Source organism: Penicillium rubens (genome assembly GCF_028828025.1).
Source record: "Penicillium rubens strain IBT 27055 chromosome Unknown utg000002l_segment0_segment0, whole genome shotgun sequence".
NCBI lineage: Eukaryota > Fungi > Ascomycota > Eurotiomycetes > Eurotiales > Aspergillaceae > Penicillium > Penicillium rubens.
The window spans coordinates 8,495,819-8,516,012 of record NW_026890600.1 but is presented as its reverse complement, the minus strand read 5'-3'; the positions used below and the strand labels follow the sequence as shown (position 1 = coordinate 8,516,012).

The following is a 20,194-nucleotide window of genomic DNA, read 5'->3' as shown; positions in this document are numbered from 1 at the left end:
TCCGTTGCTGATCCCGAGGCCGAGTCGGGCAAGGAACAGACCGGGAGGATCTAGATCTTTGAACAGTCTTCGATTAGATTGGACATATATTCATATTAGTATGATCGTATAGCTAATTGGAGAGTATTTATTTTTTATCTTCTTAAGATATCAAATTCCTACAGCGATCAACAATAGTAATGATACTGTGATAACAAACTACAGTTAAACAGACGGGCGTTCCCGGCAAGGGGATAACCGGACGAGGGGCGAGGGTCCGGGTCACGCGGGGCAAAATGACGAAAACGGGACTGAGGTCAACTCCCCATACTTCTACCCGGTTTGATCCCCTCACTGACGTTGAACTACTTTTTACTTTGCCTTGTTTCAATATTGCCACTTCTACTACTTAAGCTACTCTAAAAACTCAATTGCTATACCCCTTTCAATCTTTATACCCTAGATCACTCCAAATACTTCAAAATGGCTTCAGCACCCCCCGTCGGAGCGGAGAACATCAACACTGATATCGTCACACTTTCCCGCTTCTTCACAGAAGAACAGATCAAGTACCCTGAAGCTTCCGGTGATTTCACCCTCCTCTGCCATGCCCTCCAATTCTCCTTCAAGTCAATTGCCTACTACATCCGTCGTGCTTCCTTGATCAACCTTACCGGACTGGCTGGTTCCTCGAACATGACTGGTGATGACCAGAAGAAGCTGGACGTGATTGGCAATGATATCTTCATCTCTGCGATGCGTGGCTCCGGCAAGTGCCGCATCGTTGTCTCAGAAGAAGAAGAGGAAGTGATCCGATTCGACGAGCACCCCAATGCTCGCTACGCCGTCGTCTGCGACCCCATCGACGGTTCCTCCAACCTGGACGCTGGTGTGTCTGTTGGCACCATCTTCGGTATCTTCCAGCTTCCCGATGAGGTCCTCGGTCCCAACAAGACCGTCGGTCCAGAGGACCTGCTCCACCCTGGTACCAGCCTGGTGGCGTCCGGCTTCACCATGTACGGTGCCTCAGCGCAGCTGGTGATCACGATGCGCGGCGGCGGTGTCAACGGCTTCACACTCGAGAACTCGCTTGGCGAGTTCATCCTCACCCACCCTAACATGAAGATGCCCGCAACGCGCTCCATCTACTCCGTCAACGAGGGTAATAGCCAGTACTGGGACGAGTGGTGCAACGCCTACTTCCACAGCCTCAAGTATCCCGAAAATGGTGGCAAGCCTTACAGCGCCCGTTATATTGGTAGCATGGTCGCTGATGCTTACCGTACTCTGTTGTACGGCGGTATCTTCGCCTACCCGGCCGACTCGAAGAGCCCCAAGGGCAAGCTGCGTATTCTGTACGAGTGTGCGCCCATGGCTATGGTCTTCGAGAACGCAGGCGGCCTTGCTGTCAACTCACGCATGGAGCGCTTGATGGAGGTTGTTCCTGAGAACATCCACGATAAGAGTGGTGTCTTCCTTGGCTCCAAGGGTGAGGTCCAGAAGGTCATTGATATGTACAACAAGTACAAGAAATAAGCGTCTCGTTGAGACGTTCATTCCTTCTTTCTGGATGCTGGTTTACTCCGGCATATTCCCTCTTAACACTATTTATTCATCTACTTGTTTATACATTTTGGATTCCCGACCTCCTCGTTGCATGTTTTAGCGCTCTACGATACTTATACCTGCACAGTCGGGATAAAAAATAAAAGAAATTATTAAATTACACTGTTCTATAGTGCTACCAACTGCGTATGCTCCATAGCGGATGCATAGTCCACCAGACCGGTTGCCAGAGAGACTTCCGATTTAATCGGATTTGACACCTAAGACTCGCACCATCTCTGCATTTATTCCCCCGGGTCGTGCTGGGTCGAAGCTCAAGGTCCAACGAAACAGAGCGGAGTTTAGCAATTGCTTGATGCAGTTTTGGCGATAGCGTCAAAATTTACTAGGATTTCATGACTCCTCATTCGAGCGGCCGATGGCGTGCTCCGACTCAGCCCTATAATAGCCAGCAGCTTCCAAGAAAATGATAAAGCAATCTCAACGATTTGGTCGGCGGTGTCATATCCCCATACCTCAGAGGCCAATCCAGCTGCTACAGGAGATACATAGCCCCATCCTATTCAGCCATGTCTTCTCTACCCATCGATAAAGCCCCGCGCACCGTGGAAGCCGAGGAAAACCCCACGAAATCAGAGACTCTAGCCGGATCTGAGCCCGCACGCCAGAAATGGTATGAGTGGTTTGCGCCGACGGACACGCCCGCCGAGCGACGGCTGATCCTCAAGCTCGATGGATTAATCATCGTCTTCGTCTTCCTGGCGTACTGGGCTAAGGTCTTGGATTCGTCGGCTACGAGTACAGCCTATGTGTCTGGCATGAAGGAAGATCTAAAGCTTTATGGGAATCAATTGAACTATCTGCAGACGGTCTACATGTATGTCAATTCGATGGCTTGATGATGGTGCCCAAGGAGGGGATTGAGGATCGAAGCTGACTTGGTATAGGGTTGGTTTTATCACGATGCAGATTCCTTTGACTCTGTTGGTTCGTTGTCACTAAATCCATATCATGGAGCTACTGATTTGCTGACTACCTTTTATAGATGACTCGCTGCCCCGTGAACTATTTCCTGCCTGCCGCCGATCTGTGCTGGGGCATCTTCACCCTGGCGCAGTACAAGGCCAGCAATGTCACCCAGCTCTACGCCCTACGCTTCTTCGTCGGTGCCCTCGGTGGCTTCTTCTTTCCTGCTGTGCAATGGTATCTGGGTAGTTGGTACAAGCGTTCGGAACTGTCCCGCCGAGGCGCGATCTTCTTCATTGCCTCTCAGGTTGGCAGCATGAGCTCGGGGTACATTCAAGCGGGAGCTTATGCCACACTTGATGGCCGGTATGGCATTGAAGGGTGGAGATGGCTGTACATAATTTGTGAGTGTATCCCGAGTCCCACAAGAGAAAAAAGAGACAAAGTCTAACGATACCAGGCTTTGCATGCACAATCCCGATCGCCTTCCTAGGCCTATGCGTCCTCCCCAGCACACCAGACAAATGCAACTCGCGCTTCCTCAGCGCCGACGAAGTCCGGCTCGCGCAAGAGCGCATGGCATCCGAGAACCGCGAAGCCCGCCAACCCTTCACCAAGTCGAAGGTTCTTCAAATCCTGAAAGGCTGGCGGCTGTGGGTTCTAGTAGCGTTCGCATTCTTTTTCTCGCAGGCAGACGGCGTATCCTCAAACAGCGGCTTGCCTATCTGGCTTAAGGAGGAGGGATACTCGGTCGAGAGCATCAACACAATCACGACAGTGTCACCGGCAGTCACCATCATTGCGTCCGTGATCTGTGGAGTTCTCTCTGATGTATACGATGTGAAGGCTACCTTGATTGCTGCGACTGCTGTGCTGAATATCCTTGCCTGCATTGTGCTAGCTATCTGGAATGTCCCCGTTGGACTGAAGTTCTTTGCGTTCTTCCTGTCTGGCACGGCGGATGGTATTGCGGCTATTATCTATGCCTGGGCAAATGAGATTTGTGCTCATAGTGCTGAGGAGCGTGCTATTGTCATCAGTGCGATGAATACCATTGGTAATACCTTTGGGGCTTGGATTCCGCTTTTGTGAGTGTTGGTGCAACCTGTTGATGCTGAACTTTATGCTGACTTTTCTCTTACTTAGCGTTTGGAAGACTGTTGATGCTCCGAGGTACCTTGTTGGGTATAACTGGACTATTGCCCTTGATGTGTGTATGCTAGCTATGCTGGCGGTTCTGTATCAGTTTTGGGCCCGCGAAAAGAGACTGTCATATACATAGATGGGCATTATGCTGCCAGGTGGTAAACCAATTAACTGAGATATTCAAGTTGGATTTTAGTTAGTTATAACCTCAAGGTTCATTGTCAAGGTCATAGATCCCAAATGACCTCGGCTGGGCCGTTGAGGTACTGACGTAAGCAGAACTCGCCTATGGTGGAACTAGTCCCAATATGGACTAGCTCCGGCTGAAGGTGATTCCGCGCCGTCAGAGCTTGAAAAAAAGTACAAATTTCTGTTTTCACTCTTTTCTCTTCCATCATCCTACGCTCATCTTCAGCATGGTTAATGCTTCCAATGCAAATGGAGACTGAGGTCGATTGGTCTCTGGCCTTGAGCCATAAACTCTCGATACAATGCGTTTTTCACTAACCAATAGCCGCCCTACAGGATCTGCAACGATGGTAAGATCTTGTCCACTCCATTTTCCCCCGACCATCCATGCACCTCCCAACATGATGATACCTATAACCAAACAAACTAGAGTCTTTGACCCCAAGGGGAATGAAACCTATGTTATTGCACGTCAGGCTGATCTCACCTCATTGCTTTGGACTATCACACAAACCTTGAGTTGGACTGAGCTAACTCGCCTTTCCAGAAATGATCGTACAGACATATCATCGATTGCAGATACCACCCCACAACAAGCGCAGATGGTGAGTTACCTTTTATATTTCTTCATTCTACCTTTACCCCATATCATGATGAACGCGATGTGTATGAAAATACGCTGGAAATTACCGTCTCAGACCTTCGGGTCGGTGATGATACAAATGGCTATTTCTGATCTTTACCCTATCTCAACATTTGCATGAAAACTCTTTTCAGACCACAAGCTAATGTTTGGAAGACCGATAGGTTACTGCGCTACTGGCTCAAATGGTAAGCCTAAAGCACCTTCCCTACGAGAATCTCTGTCCGAAGATGAAACGGCACTGGGCTCCGACGGCGTTTAAAAAATGTCCGGTCATGATGGATGCGCCTTTTTGCGGCAGGCCTAGAAAACCTCGCCCACTGAGACATACCTTATATTCATCGACTCGTGAGGTGGTTGCGTGACACAGTCACTAACCCTTTCTTGAATAGAAGCCTATCTGATTGTGCCCGATTGAGACCCTGTAACTGTAGAAGGTATGCGACTGAGTTTTGTTGTTCTTTTTGCCCTACCTACTATGATGATACCATTTAGATGACGAGTCTGATTCGAGTTTTCGATGCTGACACAATCTTTTTAATACCATTCATGCCTTTCTGACATTCATTCCTACACTTTTTTTTCACTCATCCAAATTTCCTTGGCAAGTGCTAATGATTCTTTGAAGACAGATATTATGAACTTTCAGGAACTCTGTTGACTCCAATGTTGACTTGTGACTTGTGGGTGTATGTACACCTCGTCTCCTTCCCTTTCCGACCTTACATGATGAAACGACACAAAAAAGACAAGCATATGTCCAAGTCAGCTTGCTGGCGAAGACGATAAACTGTCATGCCTGATCAATTCACGAATCTCATGCATTGCTACAATGTCCATTCAGTACTCGATGCTGATTGAGATCGAACAGAAACAAATTGAGCGAACTAATAATTGCAGACGCCAAGGGCGATCTGTCTTACTGCTTTTTGTAAGTTCTGATTATTTTTTTTTTCTCTTTCCCTCATCTTCTTTTATGATGATTCACTTCAATTTATCACGACGGTCAACGTAAGGAATTTTAATTGACGACCATCGCCTGTGACAAGGCTTTATCTGAAATTTATCCCGACACAATTTGTTTCTTGCCATCGCTTGTTAGTCTCGATACTAATATCGATTTCAGACAGTTTCAATATGCCGGAGCCGTCGGTCTTCCTTCGGTCACTACACGTGGCAGAGAATATCCCGGTCTTGTTATGAAAGTCCGCAGTAGTTAAGGAGTTTAATGGCGAAATACCAATCACAATTCAAAGAAACCTCTGATCTTTGCTGTAAATGTGTAGATGATCTTTTTTTGGATCTTCCCCATGTCCCCTGTAAGAGACCCCCCTGCATACTCTGACTTTTTACGGCTTTTGTTAAGATAAATCCCGTCCCATGACTCTCTCTGGTTTGTTGGTTTGTTGTTTTATTGCGGGGACATAGGGGACAAGGGTCGTTGGGCCTCTCATAGAGAGCGATAGGCGCCGAGCTGGGGCCTCGGATGTGATGAGAATCTCCTGAGGTGCATAAACAATCCCCGCTGCGGCCTGGCTCATTTGTTCTCGGAATCCTTCTTTCTTCTGTTCCAAATATAGATTTCCTTTATGGGTCCATCTGCTTCTGCTCGTACGGAGTACTATTCCGTATGGGCTATTGTTTCCCCTCAACCTTGCCCTCTGTTGCAAATAATAGAAAAATTTAGCGTCTCGCCTGTTTCGAGCCAATAGTTTTTTCTCTGTTCTGTTGGGTTATCCTCTTTCATTCCAGGCGGCCATGGCTTCGGTTCGGGCCTCCTAGATGGATGCACAGCCCAATATGAATAGGTGCGACACATCTTATTCTCGGGCATTTCTTTCTATATACTGATCCCTATCTAGCTGGTTGAGTTCAAATCATGCAGTCGAGCAGCCGCTGAGCAACCATTACCAGGGCTGGTCATCGACTGCGAGTCCCAGCAATCAGCCATCACCAGGTCGCCGAGAACATGCTGTACAGCCGCCATTGTTGACCACAGCACTGAGCGGTCCTCAATACCAGGGTCTTGGGACTGGTCTTGGACTAACACCGACGCCTTTATCATCAACCTCGCTTTCGAGCCCATTTACTCACGGTCTATCGCCTGCTGTTCCATCGCCTATTAACGGCAGATCGGTTTCGTCGTCTTCGATGGCGTCCAGAAACGCATACAATGTTCCTTATAACCCCCAGGACTGGGGGCCACCGGGCAGGCCCCAGGCGCAAGCCCCGTATCTTCAGCCAGGCACGATGCATCGTGTGACGCCGCAAAGAAATAACCCGGGTGAGTCTCGCTCACAGTCTATGCCTCTGCAGACTAGTGGTACCCCCAAGGCCCGCTTTGGATTGATATTGATCCTTCGGTAGATGTGTCGTTGTCTCCACCTCCTCCGCCATACTCACCTCCCAGTAACCAACAAAATCGAATGTCCCAGGACTTCTCTGGTCAGACGAACCCTAATTTTGCCGGAACGCCTTCTCCACCCGACAACAGGGAAGGCGGGTTTGACATGCCTGCCCAGTATCAAAGACGCTCAAACCGGCCACGACCATTATCTATGGCTTACCCATCTGACTCGGGGTCTCGTCAGCCGCTCCCTCCTCCACCTCCCCCGCAGGGACATCCATCGAGTAGATCAGTTTCTCAGGGTCCAGCGGAGTACCAGGGCATGCCCTATAATGATCAAGCTACGCAATATAATGCCACAGGTAGTCACAGGCCTCGGGTGGCACAGTACGACCAGGGCCAACCTTCAACTGGCTTTAACGGGCATATGTCTGCAGCACCAGCTCATTTCGACACACCAACCCGGGCCCCGGCATCCCGAAGAGCCGCATCCGCTGGGGCTGTGGTAAGCAGTGCGGGCTCTTCAAGGGCAACGAGTCAGTCGCGAAATCGATCGCCGTCAAATAGTAACTGGGAGCCCGGGATGCCGCTTCCGCCACCACCTCCAGGACCCCCTCCCGCCGCAAGGTCCGTCAGTGTGAGTGGCTCGTCAGAATCGTCTCTGAGAACGACCCAGAGCTCGAACAGGACGACGAGGAGGGGGCCTCCCGTACTAGGCACAGGACTGGGAAGCATCCCGCCTACGCCAGCTGACTGGATAGATGAGGGATATTTGAACAGTCGGCCAACGGAGAATTTATATGTTGACACGGCAAAAGCGGCCAAGGCGCCAGAGCCGAACGATGGAGATCCTCACGATCCATCAAATCAAAGAACTCCTGGTAGCGGCGGTCTTTTCCGCAGCTCAGCTGTCCGCGATCCAAGTGCCAAGGGAATCCGTGAAAGGCGAATTGAACGACGCAATCGGCAAAGCCAGATTCTCGAACCCCCAAGTGCGATATCGTCAAGTGGTAATCCTTGGGCCGATGCTCTCGAGCAAATCAAACCATCGAACCTGATCCTACCAGATCAGACCAATAGCCCAGATCAAGATCGGCATCCAACGTCGGGCAAGTACAACCAAACCCCTCTCAGTACCCGCAGCATTAAATCAGAGGGACAATATACCGGCTCCCGGCCTCGAACATCGTCCAGCGCTCTCCTTTCGGAGCAATCACCCTACGGGACTCCAAGACAGCACCCCAGCTCGGCTGGTCCCTCGGCTGTATTCGCACATACGCCTCCATTTTCGCCCAATCCAAATGGAGTGGGCTCGTCGGCATACCCCAAAGAAGCCAGCCAACCAGTACCACCAAAGGCACTACCAACTCCGCCTCTCAACTCAGCAAAGGAGGCCCGGCCACGCTCACGTTCCCGTGCACCCGGAGGAGCGGAAGACCGTCCACTCTCTCACATCCTCCACATGCCCAACGATACTGTGTCGATGATGAAACCCTTGTCGCCACGCCGAACGCCGGGACAACAAACGGCGCAGGTGTCAATGGAATCGATTCTTCGACAAGATCCTGCTTTCCTACAGGATGCGATTCAAAGACACAAGACCTTTATTGATAAAGAAGCCAGCGCCGAGGATGACGCCGAAGCCCTCAAAATCTTTGCGGACTATATGCTTGCCGAATCTCAGATCCGACGCCAGCGGTACTCGAAGGCCTGGGAATCCTTCCAAGTGGAGGATGTGCGTCGCAATCTGTTCGAGTTGCCGGTCAAGCAACCACCAAAGCCTAAGCCCCAGCCAAAGCTAGATATCCCGCAAAATCGAGCAGGGCGACCGGAGTCTGCGTGGTGGAATAACTATCAGCCTTGTCTGTCCCCAATTGCCAGCCTTAACATGAGCAACGAGGAGAGCTCTCGAGGCCGTGCACCGAGTCGCTGGTGGGAGTCGGCAACCGGTTCTAGTGGTGAGGGGGCCGAGAGAAGGGTTCAACGATCCAAGCGGGAGTCGAAGTACATGGGATTGCCTAGGGAGGCCATGCATGGGGACCAGGAGTTGACTCCTTCTCAGCCCAAAGATGTGAGGATGAACTATGGTAATACGGAATATGGCTCTGATGAGTACCCACCTGAGAAAGTCGGCTGGCATGAAGGGTCTCCTGCAAATTCCACGGGAACAGGATATCGCTACGAAACCCGCAGTTTAGATATCTCGCGCTTGATCACCCTGCCTCCGCCTTATCCCCGCCACCATCCTGCTGTGAATAACAGCCATCCTGATTTGGTCACTCATCGAACTACGGTCCGGTCAATTACTGATCTCGCGGAGATCAAAACCACCAGACATCGGTATAAGGCCGACGTGGAGCGAATGCTCCAAGAGCACCAGCAGCAAGTCGACGAGGGCCACCGCCACTTCAGGTCGAACATCCAAGGCCAGATTCAAGAGGGCAGTCTCACCTTCGCGGAAGCAGCAGAGGCCGAGGCAGCGATGATTGCCGAGGAGAACGAGCGAGAAAGGGCAATGGTCAAACGCCAGCTAGACACGTACCAAGAAACAGTGCTCCAGCCGATGCACGCCATTCTCGTCGACAGGATCAACAGAGCAACAACCTGCATCGACCAGCTGAGCAGCGAGCTCTCGGACGATGCCCAGAGCGGGACACCAGATCAAACACAGGAAGAAGGCGACGAGAAGCCCGAGCTCCTAGAGAAACTGACACAACTAAAATGGCTCTTCGAAGCCCGCGAACAGCTCCACCGCGAGTCATTCGACCTAATCAGCGACCGCGACGACAAATACAAAGCCGTCGCCCTGCTCCCGTACAAGCAAACCAAGAACGAAGACAAGCTACGAGAGACGCAAGCATTCTTCACTCAGGACGCACTCGACCGACGCGTGCAGTACGAAAACGAGGCGCTAACCCGGCTCGAGACGTTCCTGGACGTCATTGAGCAGAACGTCATGCGAGGCGTCGAGGTGCAGCTCTCTGCATTCTGGGATATCGCCCCGTCCCTCCTGGCTCTCGTGCAGCAGGCGCCTGAGGACCTGCGCGGCTTCCAGGTGCAGATCCCCGCTGATGAATACGAGGAAAATCCGAGTTACCATGAGCATCCGCTGCAGTATCTGTATACGCTGCTGTCGCATGCGGAGAAATCGAGCTACCAGTTCATCGAGTCGCAGACGAATCTGCTTTGTCTCTTGCATGAGGTGCGGTCTGCTGTTATGCGGGCTAATCAGAAGCTTGTGGAGGCGCAGCGTATTAAGCGTGGGGAGCCTGAGGAAGATGTCCGGAGGGAGATGCAGGAGACTCGTGCTGATGAAGAGTTGGCCCTTACGACTGATCTTAAGGATAAGGTTGCTACGGTTGAGGGGCAGTGGACTGAGGCACTGGGGAGCCAGATTGAGGGACTGAGGGAACGGGTGAAGGAACAGCTTATGAATGAGGATGGCTGGGAGGAATTGGAACAATTGGAGGAATAGAAGAGTGGCTTTTTGGACTTTTTTTTCTATGTGCTTGCTAGCGTGATATCCCCATTCGTTCGTTATAGATCGAGTGATGCGAGGCAGTGCCTGCGACACTTGAGTTTTTGGTCTCCTTTTAGGGATTGAGGGTTGAATACACACACATTTCAACCAGCAAAAGAGTGTAGATTGTCCATTGCAGTGAAATACAAGGGATATCGTAGTGAAGAAGAAGAATGACCTCATGCCCAGGCGATATCTGAGAAATCGCTAGCGCTATCCACAGTCACGTGCACCTTCTAGAGTCTTCCGTCCGCCTTCAAATAGCTGTCTTTCCCCTCGACTCTCCTTTCTTTCATTTCTCCTCAGTCCTTGTTCTTGATGTTCTGAACTCGATCGCAACTGTAAGTTCCAATTGCCTCTTTTGCTTTTACTACATTCCCCCTTGAGTGCAATGAGAGGGTGGTTTCAACCTGCCCCTCTTGCACTCAATTGGCCTCACATGAAGAGACTTCAGCTGGCACCAGTCTGAGAGATGATTCTCCATCTACTTGCGGACAACGCTTAACAAGTCCGGGAATTACGCCCCGAGACCTGACATTGGCCTTTTCCTTCCTGCAATTTTCATCCTCGAGAAGAAAGATCGTGACTAACAGGAATTTCCAACAGAACTTTTAGCAACTTTTTTTCTTCTCCAAAAGATTTCTTTTTTTAAACAGGAAACCCACTTTCCAACCTCAAATCAGAGTTTTCTTTCATTTCACTAGTCAACATTCATCATGGTCCTTCACAACCCCAACAACTGGCACTGGGTCAACAAGGATGCTTCTGGCTGGGCCAAGGAGTACTTGCAGAAGAACCTAGTCGACCTCAGTGTCGAGGAAGGGGGCGTGTCCGCCAAAGTAAGCAAGCTATTGTCCATGGATGGCGACGTAGATGTCAGCCAGCGCAAGGGCAAGGTCATCACTCTGTTCGATGTCAAGGTCTCGCTAGAATACTCAGGTTTGTAGTCCAATATCAATTCAGTTTATTTCAATTGCTCGTTTTTTTTGCCTTTTCTTTTTCCTTCTTTCTTTTGTCTTTTGTGGACCTGGCAGCTGAGACGCTTCCATAGGTAAGACCAAGGACGACGAGGATGTCAGCGGCTCCATCAACATTCCCGAGGTAGCCCACGACACCGAGGAAGATGAGTACGTCGTATGTTCACTTGACCCATTCCCCTTCGCCAAGGTGATCTGTAATACTAACCACGTAAAAACCCCACCTACAGTTCGAGATTGAAAACCACGCCGACTCAAACTCCAAGCAGCCCGTAAAGGAACTGGTGCGCACAAAGCTCGTTGCCGAACTCCGCAAGGCCCTGTCCGGCCTCACCCCTGCCCTGATCTCCGAGCACGGCAAGGACCTCCAGCACGCCCCGGGCGTCAACCCATCCAGCGGCTTCCCCAAGGCCCCCGTCCACCCGCAAACCAAGTCCGATACCTCGGCCGCGCAGGCCACCACCACCTCGAAGACCGGTAAGGTCGCCGTTAACACAACCACCGTGACTGCCTCGGACGAGTTCCGCACCACAGCCGGCGAGCTCTACAACACCTTCACGGACCCGCAGCGCATCACGGCATTCACGCGCGGCGCGCCGCGCCAGTTCGAGGGCGCCAAGGTCGGCGGCAAGTTCGCTATCTTCGACGGAAACGTGACTGGCGAGTTCGTCACCCTCGATGAGCCCAAGCAGATTGTTCAGAAATGGCGTCTTGCCCAGTGGCCCGAGGGTCACTTCAGTACGCAGGAGATCAACTTCGATCAGAATGATATCGACGGTGTTACCCAGATGCGCGTTTCTTGGTCTGGTGTTCCGGTTGGCCAGGAGGATGTCACCAAGCAGAACTGGGACATGTACTATGTCCGCAGCATTAAGCAGACTTTCGGGTATGTCGTTTCTCCTTTCCCTCCCTTTTCTTCACTTGTTCTTTTCTACATACACCTTTCCTCTCTCCTGGACTATTTTGCCAATCTGGCTTCTGTCTACAGATCTCAGCGTTCCACAAAGACCTCGCAGTACTGGAATCAGTTACTAATCATCCTCGTTCTTCTCTTCGGTGTAGGTTTGGCAGTATTCTCTGATCGACTACGTCTCTTACCGGTGGCATGAAAGACACAAACAATGCATTCGTCCGAAGACTTCTTTCCTCTTTTTCTCCATGAATTGGCCACCGATAAAGATTGCAAAAAGCGCAAGCAACTAGATTATACTGCTTTCTTTTCCAATTTCATGTCTCTTTTCTTTTTTCCGTGTCCCGCTTGCAGTTGTGTTGGGTTGGGGCACAATGATGCTATGATAAGAGGAGTGGTGTTATGTCTACGATAATGAAAGATAAGTTATGTTTTGATCTACTTGGGCTCTTTTGATAGATGGTATGACGGTTACTCTTCTCTTGTCGGGCTATGCCCTCATGGTAGCCTCAGGCCGTTGAGCACTGGAGGTTCTTGGATGGCCGACTCTGGGATTGAGTCCTGCTATTGATGGGTCTCTTCATGAAGAACGCTCCGAGAACATCTTTCCACGAACCCTGATACCGAGATAGACGGAGCCCGGCGTTCTGCCTTCCAAAGAAGTCCGCCAAGAGAGCGAAGGCATTCTCCGTCTCACTTCTTGACACATCTTTCCTTGAACAGTGTATATTTCTCCTGATGAGGTTGGTCTACATAAACGCATATACATCCCATTGGTTGGGTTGGATAGAATAGCAATGCACACTATCATTTCATTCATTGTCTATGTCATTCCTATCTTTTTTACTAGTCGGAACTATATTTAATTTTAAATCCGACTACACCCTTACAGAGTGCGCTCGATGAGCTCCATGCCGTAGTCCTCCTTCAGAGTCTTGATAAGAGGAGCACAGATGTCCCAAGTGACGGGAGCGATAACACCCTATAACCAAGTTAGTATAGGACCTCGAGAGTAAAGAGAACAAGGGGATTTGGATAAACATACAGTCTTGCTGATAGTACCGTCGAGAACCTGCTTAACAGCAACACCGCAAGGAATACCAACGGTGCGGGCCATAGCCGAGCTGACCTCGTTACCGTACTCGCACAGGGTGGAGGTACGGGTCTCCTTGGAGCCGTCCTTGTTCTCGATCTCGAACTTGTGCTGGAGCATAACAAGGTCACGCTCGCCAGGACCGTACTGCATCTTCTGCTCGAGGGTAGCGCAGAGGGTGTCGAGGGCGTTTCCGCGGGGGATGATCTGCTCGTCGGAGAAGAGACCGATCCAGCGGAGACCGGAGAGGAGACGATCACGCTCGTCGTTGTTAGGGAACTTGGTCTTGGATGCGATGGCCCAGTGCAGATCCTTCTCGTCGGACGAGGTCGCGCCGAGAACCTGCTTGGTGGCCTCCTTCCATGAAGTGGCCTTGTCGAAAACGCTGTTAGGAGCGTCGTTGAGGAAACCAATGTCGACCAGGACCTTGATCATCTCGGGGAATCCCTGGTAGCGAAGGGTGCCGCGAATAACGGTCTGGGCCTCGGGGATACCGTAGCGCTCGCGGAAGGGAGTCTGGGAAGATTAGTTGACTGAAATCGAAGTCTTTGAATGCGTAAATGTCATACAGAATCACGGTTAGGGTAGCCGACGAAGGCGAACCCGGGGTAGATGAAGAAGGGCTTAGCGGTAGCCATCAGATCAGGTCCGTCGATGGACACGATCTTACCATCTGTATTCTGCGTTAGCACTCTTTGGCTCCTGTTAAATGTAGATAAAGAATGTACCTTGGTAGATCTTGGCAGCGTTACGGAGGGCAAGAAGCACACCGCGGCTGAGCTAGTTAGTCATTTGTTCAAGCAAAACCTCAGCATTGGACTTCTAACCTAGACCACGAGAACTAGTAACAGCCATTTGTCAGTTATTTATCAAATCGGTGAAAATTGGGTCTTCGCTAACCTTGTATCCCAAGGGGTTGTTGGAGCATTCGGGGGCGGGCAAGCTGTTGCTTGTTAGCTATACCCCCTATAGAACATGGAAACGATTGCACGAACCCTCCACAGAAGGAAACAAATCCGGTAACCTTGCCGCCAGCAGCGTGGACCTCGTGAATGGTCTTGACAGCGTCTATTCCTGATAAGCGTCGGTCTGTTTTAACGCATAGCATAGAAACTTACAGAGGTGATCGAGACCAGGGTCGAGACCGATCTCGTTCATGACTGTGATACCAGCCTCGCGGCACTGCTCATCCAACTCCATCATCGCAGGGGAAACGTAGGAGGTCGTGACCACATTTGTCTATTGTTGCGAATTAGTCAAGTGCCTGCTTCCTCTATAGAAACCATAAGTACCTTGGTACGGATAGCAGACTTGATGACGGTAGCGTGGAAAGTGTATGGGATGAGCGAGATCACAACGTCGGCTTGGTTCAGGGCAGCGTCGAGGGCGGCATCGTCGTTGACATCGAGGGAGATAGCCTTGGCGTTCTTGAAGCCAGAGGCCAGGGCCTGGGCACTCTCAAGGGTACGGCAGGCTGTTACAGCAGTCAGCGATACTCAATGTAATGGGACTCCGGATAAATTCAATTGGACATACCGACAGTGACCTCGACATCAGCCTTGCTGAGGACCTCAACAGTGGGCTTGGTGACTACCGGAGATCAGAAATTAGCAAATGTATGTATGACTCTAGAAGCTCGATGCGGGGCATGACGCATTTAGGTCTGAGAGATCTGGAGAGATTGGGAGGCGTACCGAAGCCTGAACCCAAAAGGAGGGCCTTGGAACCGGCAATTTGCTTGACCATTTTGAATTAATTGGTATGATAGATGATGTTGGGGTAGTTCAACTGGAGAACATCGCAGTCCTTCACTGTGGGACCGGTATACGGCAAGTGACTCAATGTCACGTGAACCGGTATCGGCGCGGGGTGGGCATCAAAATGTCACTTCCCACCGCCTGCTGTTTGTAGCTAACTGTTTTCATACTGAGAAGGGAGATGGTTGTTGGGAAGGACATCCTTGTATTATGATCTATAGTAAATATGTAAGCAAGGAAGACAGGGAGAGAGACGGATAACAAACATAATCCATGATTTACATGAAAGACAAAAGCTGAAGAAGCAAAACAGGCGCCTATTCTTGTACATCAAACGCGGACCTCCATGCATGGATCTGACGGATAGAGAGTGGAGGATTAGGAAGTAGATGATATTTTATTTACCTAGGACCGATGTAGTGTACGGCGATGCATAGATATATGCTGATATCAAGTCAGGCGTACCCAACAGAAACTCCGCAGAAAGCAAGACGCCAGTGATGCTGAAGCTGAACAAAAAACAGTAGACGCAGGGTATATAATAGGCAATTTACTATATGTCTTTGACCTTTCCGCCTTGACTCCACAGCATCGCGTCTGAGCCTTCCTCACTCAATTTTGCGTCGCCGGCAAAGTTCCCCTCTGCATTGGGGTCCTGCCGGGACTTGGAAATCCGCCTCTGCCATCCGAGCATCACGGGCAAGAAATGCCACAAGTCGAACTCTGGCCACATGACATTGAGGAACACAATCTCAGTGTTCTCGTGAGTCTGCCAGAGCATGAAGTCGCTCAGACGTTCGACGCCCGAAGTGCGGATCAGGATATCCAGGGGCGGGGTACCCTTGGTCAACATGTGGTCATTTAGAGTCTGGCGAGAGATCGTTTCGGGGGAGATATAGACTGGGCTATCTGCCTCAGCCGCGGGTCTCGGTGGTGAGCCGCCCTTGGGGTCTTGCTGGTTTCCGAGGTGAAGGGTTGTGGAAGACGAGCAGGAAGACATCGATCCGTAGACTCGGTCGGAGTAGTCGTGCCGAGGGAATGTGTCATCATCCTGTCCCGAAGAGCCGGACGTAGACTCAGAATCACTGTGGGCCTCATGCGTAGTCGAGCCGAGCGTCTGGGCGCGGATATTATGTGCGATATGGGATTCCGAGAAGCGGGAAGCGGCAGCCGCGGTGCGACCCTGTTGAATCGGCGTAGTATAGTCCTCGACCGTGTCGCGGATAGCGGAGGTGATCTCGTCGCGGGAGGTATAGGGGAAGCAGATGTTTAGGACGCGGTCTCCGTTGCGGCTGGTCATGTCGACGGCCTTGTTGACAGCCTCCAAAACGTCGGGTTTGAGCATGTCAAGACGGCCCAGGACACGAACCTTTGCTCCGTATCGATCGAGCAGGTCTCCGTGTTGAGCCATCTGCGACAGCTTCACCTTGGCCATTTCCATAAGCGCATCCACCTCGAATTTTGAGCGTTTGAAGTTCTCAATGCTGAACGCGTAGATTGTGACTACCTTCACTCCACTCTTGTAGCAGACTTCGAGGATCTATCAGTCGTTAGCATCGGCCACAAAACGGGTGCTGCGGTGTAACGCGGAGCTGCCAAAGTGTAGCACTCACTCTTGCAAGAGCTTCAAACCCCAGATTATGTCCCTCCACTGTCTCAATTCCATGTGATCGGGCAAAGCGCCTGTTTCCATCCATGACAAAAGCCACATGCTGGGGGACAGGGCCCTGTTTGAGTGCGCCGATCAGCAATTCCTTAAGGCCCGTGATGGCGTACTCGGCAGGCGGAGAGGCGAGGAACCAGTTCCGGAGGCGTGACATATGCAGTGAACCAGGCATGATGAATATGTGAAAAAGCTATAATCCCCTTAAACTCCGCAGAAAAATTGAGGAGTTGGGGTATAGAGACTGGGATACGGGGTAGAAGATAAAAGGTGCACGGTTAGCGGCTGGCCGGATTCGGTTTTGTAGTACAAAACGCGACGTGGTCAGTTATGATGACGGTGACAATTTTTAGCAGAACATTGAGGCGATGCAACGAAATAGCCTAGGCTGCACTATTTTCATGTGCAATTTTAGATTCTAAGGGGGCTTTTTCTTTTTCTTTTTCTGTTTTTTTGCCCCCTGCTGTTAACGTCTGTGTGGCGAGGCAAAAATGACCTCGGGAATCATCAGCCAAGATTAGGCCCCGGGCAATAGCCAACTTCAATAATAATTGGTTAACCTTGGAGATGATATAGAAGTACAGGAATGGGAATAATATCCGCCTTAGAAAATGATCAGCCCTATCACTCCACAGTAATACAGGGCGGAAAATAGAAGCGGACCTTTCTACAATATATGTATAGGGAAACAGGCAACGTATCTCGTATAGAAGGAGCCCCTGCTGTTACCTGGCTGATCTCTGGGGGAATTATAAAACTTACATGTATCTAGTTACTATATGTACTAGTAAAGATTGTAGTAACTACGTGTATCATGTAGATTTCAACAATAGTTAGTTGCCAGGTCCATGGATTGTTTGATGACGTTCATAATCATAAAAAAAAAAAAAAAAAAAAACAGAGAGGATATCTTGAATGGCTATATAAGAGCAAATACGTACACAGCTTCGCGCCGAACACCGTGGTTGATGGTCGGGATGATAAAGAGTTAAATGACCAATGCAGTAGACATCTCAAAGATCTTTTCGGGACTCCTCGGTGCTGGATGGAGTTCCAGGGCCTGAGCTGGCCATATCCCAGCTTCCATCTTCGCTGCGACGTCGACGACGCTCTCCGCGCTCCCTCATGGCATCACGGATCCGTGAACTGACGTCCTCAAGCGGGTCTTTGTGGGTGAGAGCGCTGAGCGGCTTCAGTCCGTGCCGAGACCCGGATCGGGCACTAGCAGATCTGCTGCGGCTACGGTCACGACTAGGAGGTCGTGTGGAGAAGAAACCAATGTTGGCCAAGTTGTGGAAGGACTCGTTGCGGGGCAAGGGCTCTGAGGAGGGCATTTTCTCGCCATGGTCCGATACGCTGGTTCTTCTGATCTCCGGCAGTCCATGTTCGGCCTTGGTATCGGCATTGCTCGCTTCTCGGAATGGATCTGTGACAACCCGAGCGGCGTCAAAGTCGGGGAATAGCTCAGGTCCCATGGTATTAATGGCGTCTGTCACTTGCTGAGCCAGTGCAGCGCGTCTTTCTCGAAGTTTCACCAGCGTGTTGGCCGATGATGGGTTCAGAGACAGAACAAGCGGGCGAAGTGACTTGATGATGTCCATGCCTACTTCGCCGATCCGAAGAGCCGCAAACGTGATTGTGGGGAAGAGCACCATACCGGCAATAACTACCAACCAAAGTGGTACCCAATCTGGAACCATTCCATTGACTCGGTTCCAGTACGTCCAATAAGTGAGGGAAGCAGTGTAAAAGGCATAAAGTGCTGGAGCAAATGCAAGGGCAATAAGAAGCTTCCAGGTTGCCATGACATCTCGGCCTTGAAGTTTCACCGTAGAAGCAGCCAGTGCTTCCTTGGACTTCTTTGCGGAGAGGTACTTGGTCGCAATGAAAACGGGGGTAAAGAGCAGGAGACCGGGAAGCGTCCCGATTGTCAAGAGTGCTAGTTTGCCTAAGCGGTAGATCAACGTGGCCACCACCTGCAAGATGGAGAACTTGGCGTAGGCCACTTGGTGATCCCGGATTCCAAGAAGACGAAGCTGTTTGTTATATCCTACAATAGACTTGCGCAGTTCAACGATCCGGGGATCGTCCTTGAAGTGGGCGTACCCTTTCACGAGACGGCGATTCAGCTCCACAACCATAGGAAGAGGAAGATTTTTGCCTTTCGTGTTGTACAGACGACGGGCAGCTTGGATGACCTTTGAATTGTTAGCGGAAGCATATATCCCGAAACGGGGAGAGACTTACCATAAGAGTTTCATAATCGGGACTAGTGACAGTGACCGACACGAGACTTCCGTAGATGATATCCAGTAAAGCACCGACAGACTCCCGTCGTTCACCTTGCTTGAACTGCTCCACTAATTCCGGGGGGATATCAATTGGAGTACCAAACTCGATAACGGCCCTGGAGCGGAACTTGTGGGCATGGAAATAGTTCATGCCGCAGGGCACGATTTTCAAACCACAGTCCGGGTTCTCAGCCAGGGTGCCTAGAGCCATCAGGGCGACACCAGCTGTATCATATCAGTAAGTCTGTAAATCTCTCGAGCCTCTTAAACACAAGGAGCTTACCTTTCAGGGGAAGCAGTGTGGTGCGATCATGGCTTCCACCTTCCGGGAAGATACCCACACAGCCACCTGTGCCTAGTCTTTTGAATACTGCCTCATAGACTGCGGTCTGATCCACATGCGGAGCAACCTTGAATTTGGTGCCCTTGAAATCCGGATCCTGCGCGGATGCATCTCCAGTGAAATTTCCATCACGGTCAATGTCTTGCCGTCCAGTAAGCTGGGCTAGCGCATCCCTGTGCTTGAAAGCCTTCTTGAGCACTAATTCTTCCGGTCCCTTGATCTCGGCGATCGCGGTACTGTGCGACGTTCCGTTGATGGTGGGCAGGGCAATGGTTCCGTCCCTTTCGAAACCCTTTCCCTCAAAGTTGGTTCCCACACCTCGCAGCAGGGTTGGCTGGTTGATCGGGTCAGGAAGATAGATGGTGCCGGTACCGGGTTTCAAGTTGTCCATAGCACGTGCCACGGGCAGTGTCCCAACTGATCTCGCCAGGAATCCGATGAACTTGCGTTTGAAAGACTTGTCCGCAATAAGCCATGAGATCCGACGTTGCGCTTCGCTGCGGATGACGCGCATCAATACCAAGGAATCGACGAACTGGGCGAACATCCATCATTAGCATGTTGTGTGTGTTGGACCGGAAGCGGGCGGCATACCTGGTTCGCATGGGGAGCAGCCACCAGAATGATGGGACCGCGGCGGGGGATTTTCCATGAACCTCGAGGGTGAACTTCGCGGAAGAAGAGGTCGATGAGCACGGAGAATGTCCAAAGGACCAAATCATACATCCACCCAACGAGGGGTGGGATGTACTGGCCTTTTTCTCCCATTGTGCCGTAGAAGCCCAATGGGCAATTTCCGGGAGG

The 20,194-nt window shown here is 50.9% G+C and overlaps 7 protein-coding genes across 7 annotated transcripts; 4 read left to right on the top strand and 3 right to left on the bottom strand.

Moving 5' to 3' along the window:
• Positions 1 to 462: 462 nt before the first annotated feature.
• On the top strand, positions 463 to 1,515 carry fbp1 (fructose 1,6-bisphosphate 1-phosphatase; the record flags this gene model as incomplete). Its single annotated transcript, XM_002564561.1, has 1 exon — positions 463 to 1,515. One exon carries the CDS (start codon positions 463 to 465, stop codon positions 1,513 to 1,515), a length of 1,053 nt encoding a protein of 350 aa, XP_002564607.1.
• Positions 1,516 to 2,114: 599 nt separating this feature from the next.
• On the top strand, positions 2,115 to 3,793 carry N7525_005648 (uncharacterized protein; the record flags this gene model as incomplete). The annotated part of the gene is made up of 5 exons (XM_002564562.1): positions 2,115 to 2,422; positions 2,493 to 2,532; positions 2,591 to 2,915; positions 2,972 to 3,599; positions 3,658 to 3,793. The coding sequence occupies 5 exons, from the start codon at positions 2,115 to 2,117 to the stop codon at positions 3,791 to 3,793; spliced, it is 1,437 nt and encodes a 478-aa protein (XP_002564608.1).
• A 2,478-nt stretch (positions 3,794 to 6,271) lies between these two features.
• Positions 6,272 to 10,311, top strand: N7525_005647 (uncharacterized protein; the record flags this gene model as incomplete). The annotated part of the gene is made up of 3 exons (XM_061213468.1): positions 6,272 to 6,297; positions 6,352 to 6,773; positions 6,824 to 10,311. 3 exons carry the CDS (start codon positions 6,272 to 6,274, stop codon positions 10,309 to 10,311), a joined length of 3,936 nt encoding a protein of 1,311 aa, XP_061070489.1.
• A 761-nt stretch (positions 10,312 to 11,072) lies between these two features.
• N7525_005646 (AHA1 family protein) lies at positions 11,073 to 12,442 on the top strand (the record flags this gene model as incomplete). The annotated part of the gene is made up of 4 exons (XM_061213467.1): positions 11,073 to 11,295; positions 11,408 to 11,490; positions 11,564 to 12,219; positions 12,322 to 12,442. The coding sequence occupies 4 exons, from the start codon at positions 11,073 to 11,075 to the stop codon at positions 12,440 to 12,442; spliced, it is 1,083 nt and encodes a 360-aa protein (XP_061070488.1).
• Positions 12,443 to 13,116: 674 nt separating this feature from the next.
• On the bottom strand, positions 13,117 to 15,082 carry lys9 (saccharopine dehydrogenase (NADP+, L-glutamate-forming); the record flags this gene model as incomplete). Its single annotated transcript, XM_002564566.2, has 11 exons — positions 13,117 to 13,225; positions 13,289 to 13,852; positions 13,906 to 14,009; positions 14,065 to 14,111; positions 14,164 to 14,177; positions 14,237 to 14,279; positions 14,332 to 14,404; positions 14,455 to 14,575; positions 14,629 to 14,810; positions 14,873 to 14,926; positions 15,031 to 15,082. 11 exons carry the CDS (start codon positions 15,080 to 15,082, stop codon positions 13,130 to 13,132), a joined length of 1,350 nt encoding a protein of 449 aa, XP_002564612.1. The 3' UTR covers positions 13,117 to 13,129.
• Positions 15,083 to 15,646: 564 nt separating this feature from the next.
• Positions 15,647 to 16,931, bottom strand: N7525_005644 (undecaprenyl diphosphate synthase family protein; the record flags this gene model as incomplete). Its single annotated transcript, XM_002564567.1, has 2 exons — positions 15,647 to 16,633; positions 16,707 to 16,931. The coding sequence occupies 2 exons, from the start codon at positions 16,929 to 16,931 to the stop codon at positions 15,647 to 15,649; spliced, it is 1,212 nt and encodes a 403-aa protein (XP_002564613.1).
• Positions 16,932 to 17,769: 838 nt separating this feature from the next.
• N7525_005643 (putative glycerol-3-phosphate acyltransferase Sct1) lies at positions 17,770 to 20,158 on the bottom strand (the record flags this gene model as incomplete). Its single annotated transcript, XM_002564568.1, has 4 exons — positions 17,770 to 18,954; positions 19,004 to 19,272; positions 19,331 to 19,925; positions 19,985 to 20,158. The coding sequence occupies 4 exons, from the start codon at positions 20,156 to 20,158 to the stop codon at positions 17,770 to 17,772; spliced, it is 2,223 nt and encodes a 740-aa protein (XP_002564614.1).
• Positions 20,159 to 20,194: the final 36 nt, after the last annotated feature.